The sequence below is a fragment of the Pinus tabuliformis genome, chromosome 7 (assembly GCF_031772625.1).
Source record: "Pinus tabuliformis cultivar Carrire ecotype Pingquan chromosome 7, CPIR1, whole genome shotgun sequence".
NCBI classification, from domain to species: Eukaryota; Viridiplantae; Streptophyta; class Pinopsida; order Pinales; family Pinaceae; genus Pinus; species Pinus tabuliformis.
In genome coordinates this window covers 552,935,516-552,940,256 of record NC_142293.1, presented here as the reverse complement: position 1 = coordinate 552,940,256, position 4,741 = coordinate 552,935,516, and the positions used below count along the sequence as shown (strand labels likewise).

Here is a 4,741-nt window from a genome sequence, read left to right as displayed (position 1 = left end):
GAAAAAGGAGGATGCCCCCGTGGTATACACAGATAAGACCTCTTCCTTGCCTCCTTCCAGATCTGGAGAAGCCAAGCTCGATCTCTAGCTGAGTTGAAAATCTCCAATTCCTACCTGGATCCAATTTCTTTTGCAGGGATATTGATGTCGGCCGCTGACTCTTCCTGTAGTTGGTCCAGTTCTGTTATCCCTGCATGTACAATGATGGTCGGTTTTCAAGCACATCCCCCCCTCGAGGACCAGCACAAAGGGAGGCCGACAGTTCTGCATAGATCTAGAGTTGGTTTACCCTTTCCCCTTCTGCGGTGGGCATGGGCATTGCGCTGTCCTTGATTAGTCTCTGATTCGAAACCCCCCAGCCCCCATAGCCGCACTGCAGCGTAGGAGTGGGCACAGAAAGGCTCAGGGTGCAGATTAGAGCGCCATGGTTTGTTTTTGCCCATCTTGGGCTACCTTTCACGGGGGATGACTGGATCCCCAAATCTTCCTTGACGTCCTTGTTGATCTCCCTTACCAGGCGCTGAAGTGGCAACTTTCTTATCAGTGGCTCTGTGCTTTGCTGATACTTTCGAATCTCACAAAGGCCAACAGTACCGGCCTTGAACCTGTGAGGTTTCTTCACTCCTCCAGTCACTAGAGCAGAATTCCAAGCCACCGTTATTTCCCACTGTTTCCTTGACGCCTTCCCGCTTGTTGAATTATGAGCAGTCTGTACCGTTCTCGCCATCTCTCTCTTCCGTTTCAACTATAATGTTTGTGTTATACCTTAAAATACTTAATTAAAAACACTTTATTTTCCAAATTATTTATAACAAAGTTAGATTTTATAATTTATTAATTTAACCAGAATTATTTAATTTAATATTATCAATTTGATATATTAACATCAATTTTAATGAATGGAAATAATCATTATTTTCATATTAATTGATTTATGTATTGAGATATAAATAGATTTGAAATTATATTAGAGGGGTTTTTTATTTCAGTATGGAAGAGATGTTGTAATGTCTTATTTTATAAATATTTTGACTTAGTCATATTACATGAAAATAAAAATAATTTAAAATAAACAATTTTACTTGATAAAAATAAAAATAAAAATAAAAGAATATTTTTATTAAAATTAAATTTGAATATGTTTATTTAATTAGTATATATTTATTTTAGTAAGTTATTAGTGGTTTTTTAGCTCCATGTTTATGAGAACCCATGGTATTCATGTGGAATATAATCTATATAAAGGGGAAAATTAAACTAGCCTAGATCCATCTTAACTTTGGATCTTAAATCTTTTGAGATGCAAACCCCTTTTATAGTAAAAAGAGATTTGATCCCTCTCCACTTGGTAGATGATGGATTTGACACTTGGTAGATCCGGAGTTAAGATGGATCTAGGCTATATTTCAATGAAACAATTTGTCATAATATTTTTATAATATGTTGAAATCTTAGATTATGCAAATTAATTTTCGAAAGGTTTGAGATCAATTAATTATAGGTTTTGCTTGAATTTTATGTAAATAATAAAAGATAAAAAATAAAAGAACATGAAAATGTGCACACCATCCACATAAATGAACACAAGTTTTATCCTATGAAACCTCATACAAGAGAAAACCCATTAGAAGGTGAGACTTTTCTTCTTCTCTCTTTGCTTTAGTTATAAAATGCACATACCAAGTAAATCAGAACTAAGTATGAAGTTTCCTTTTGACATTATGACTTGGATGACTATTATAGAATTATCCTCCTCCTTTATTATGATCTCGAAATACCACTCCTAGATGTTTTTCTCATCTATGGAACAAATACAATGCAAAATAATGGAACCTCTCATCCTTCTAGGATCCACATATTTCACATAGCTCGCTAACCATTTAGGGTTAGGGTTTTGATTTTCTTAAGTTTTGAATAATCCTCAATTGCTGCTAAGGCTTTTGGATCTTATAAAGTATTCTTGAAAGTATACAGATGGCTAGCCCCACATGTGTAAGTAATGGGGAATCTAGTGGCATCCACTCATACCACATGTTCAACAATGTAGGTCAACTTTTGGGATGCATAACTTTCACTTGAGTGCTCTGATTAAGATGAATTTTGCATTGTTGGAAATGTTTCGATGTGTAGATGAATGATGATGGTGTGGACATAAGTTATAGATGTTACAAACCCAAAAAATATCATGGATGCTTGGAAGGTTTTATATCCCAATTTTTCAAATTAAAATATGCCACTATAATCAACCCTGCATGCTAATTCTTCCAATTTTAAACCATGTAACATGAATTGAGAGAATAAATAGATAATATTGTAAAATTATTTTTTAATTAAAATGCAATTGGGTAGAAGCTTTGTATTTAAGTATCTTTATTAGTCCCTGCCTATGGCAGAGCATGGACTATATCGATTGCTGGAGTGTTGACCAACGATTAATTGATCGGTTGACCAAAATTTTTCACTTTGTTTCACTCTTTAACCAAAGTTTAGAATTGACAATTTCCTTTCACTAAATTTTTAACGAAAGTTTCAGATTTTCCCTCTTATTGCAAACTTCATGTGCCTTGATGCTATTTTTGCGCACACAAGTTATTTTATCCAAAGTTTCTTAAATGAAGGTTGGGGAAAGTTTTTTTATCCAAAGTTTTTTAAATGGAGGTTGAGGCAAGTATTTTTAACCAAAGTTTTTAAATGTTGGGCAAAGACAACGTTTGGGAGATTACACCTCTCACCGTTGGCTATGACCATTGTTTACACATGCCACCCTTGTTTACACATGGCAACATCTGAGATTCAAGCTCTATCGGTTCTTAGCCCTCTACCTCTGCCCTAGTTGCATTTTTTCATGCCCTCCCCAAGTGCTTTTCCTGATTCCTTCTTCCCCATATTGGATTTCATGTATAACCATAAAACCAGAGACAAAAGCAGGGTTCAACGAAAGAGAAGGTATTGTACCCCTAAACTTCACTTTCATGCTTGAGTAAGAACATTCAAGTTTCTTTATTATGAACAATGATTGTTTCTCATTTTCTCATTCCAGTTCCATATGAATTCAATTGCATAAATGTAAAGTAAGAACATATGCCCAGAAAGCCCACCTAACTCATCCCATCTTCAATTCAACCCTTTAATATTTACTTTTATGGTTAGGGAAATTCTCGTGATATAGATAGCAATAATATGATGAAATATATTATATACATAATAAGTTTTCCTTATAAGTAACACCTGGTTCCATTCTACAGATCCAAGAGGCCTTTGAGATTTCTATGGAGGCTACATAACACCTTCTCTATGTGCCATCAAATTCAAATCTTTTGCTTTTTGCAGATATAGTTCATACAAATACAAATAGTTCAACTTTTTTGCTTCCTACAAATATAGCTCATACATATACAAATACAGATACAGATACATTAGAATTTGTAGAGTGAGTGTCATCAATTCCAAATCTAGTCATAGGCTAGAATTAAACCCTCAAAGAAGTCGCTCAAAAGTGTTTAAAGAAAGATCAACAGTGTTATGAGAAAAAATAAAAACCAACACAGTGAAAGAGAAAAAACAGAAACCAACATAGCAAAAGCTATTTCCAAATTTCAAATTTTAGCAATTATTCAAGTTATTCAATGTATATTAACAGAGATAGAGCAAAAGTAGAGAAAAAATAAAAAATGTTTTTAAATTCAATCACCAGTAATTTTGTTATAATTACCAAAAAGTAATAGCAATGCCTGTTTATATTTTCTAGGTTTTATTACCTATTTATACTTGCAAATCAGTTCAATAGGTCTAATGACAAGATTATATCCTGGTGTTGTTGTCGCAGATTACATAACATCGTGCACCTACAAGCCATCCCTAATTGCATCATACACCTATGAGCCATCCCTAATTGCATCATACACCTATGAGCCATCCCTAATTGCACAATGTTTTGTGTATGTTGTACAACTTATCATTACTATTGAAACACACACAATCTGTATTACATGTAGAGAGGTGCAACACAAGATGTAAAGACATTTAGGAAAAAGAAATTTGTAATTTAAAATTGCAAGAAGGAAAAAAAAAATTCATCTATCATGAGCTATAATCATTTCGAAATGTTAGTTGTTCATACCTCCATCATTATAATTTGTCCAACTGAACTCTTCCAAGTTGGCATAATGATGTTGCAACTTCAAAACACTATAAATGATATGAGCTTATTGTCCCTACAATAGCCATCAAAATATGTGTACCCATGTCACATGTCATTCAAAAGCTCTTTAATTCACATGCAATTGTAGGCCGAAGAAGGAGGTAACATTGCTTGATAAATATTGGCAGGAGAATTTTAGGAATAAAACCAGACACATCTTGAGAATTTTACAAAGCAAACCAGATATAGGGGCATGGTATGTTTCATCCAAAAAGTTATATATAGATCATTTTACTATATAAATGAGTCGGAGCCCGTTTGAAACCTGAGACTAAGACCACCAACCAACTAATACAGACTCAATTTACTCAATCTCAAAGTCTTCAACATATCTGAAGCTTTCAGATAAAGTCTAAGGATTACATTGATTATATTCCTAATTTTCTTCAACGCCCAAGCAATTGTACCTAATTAATGACAAAGCATGCGCTCCTAATTTTTCATGGCTGAAATGCAGTCTTACGAAATATATGTGGTTGAAACACAACCTGAACATCTCAGGAAACTAGAATAAAACCAAATCAATATGCAAATGGTTGA

At 34.0% G+C, this 4,741-nt stretch overlaps 1 protein-coding gene across 1 annotated transcript; it reads right to left on the bottom strand.

Moving 5' to 3' along the window:
- Positions 1–274: 274 nt before the first annotated feature.
- Positions 275–727, bottom strand: LOC149248567 (histone H3.2-like). The gene has a single exon (XM_089450469.1). It carries the CDS (start codon positions 725–727, stop codon positions 275–277), a length of 453 nt encoding a protein of 150 aa, XP_089306595.1.
- Positions 728–4,741: the final 4,014 nt, after the last annotated feature.

Coding starts and splice junctions, on each gene's coding strand:
- LOC149248567 (XM_089450469.1), bottom strand. CDS start 727: ATGGCGAGAACGGTACAGACTGCTCATAATTCAACAAGCGGGAAGGCG.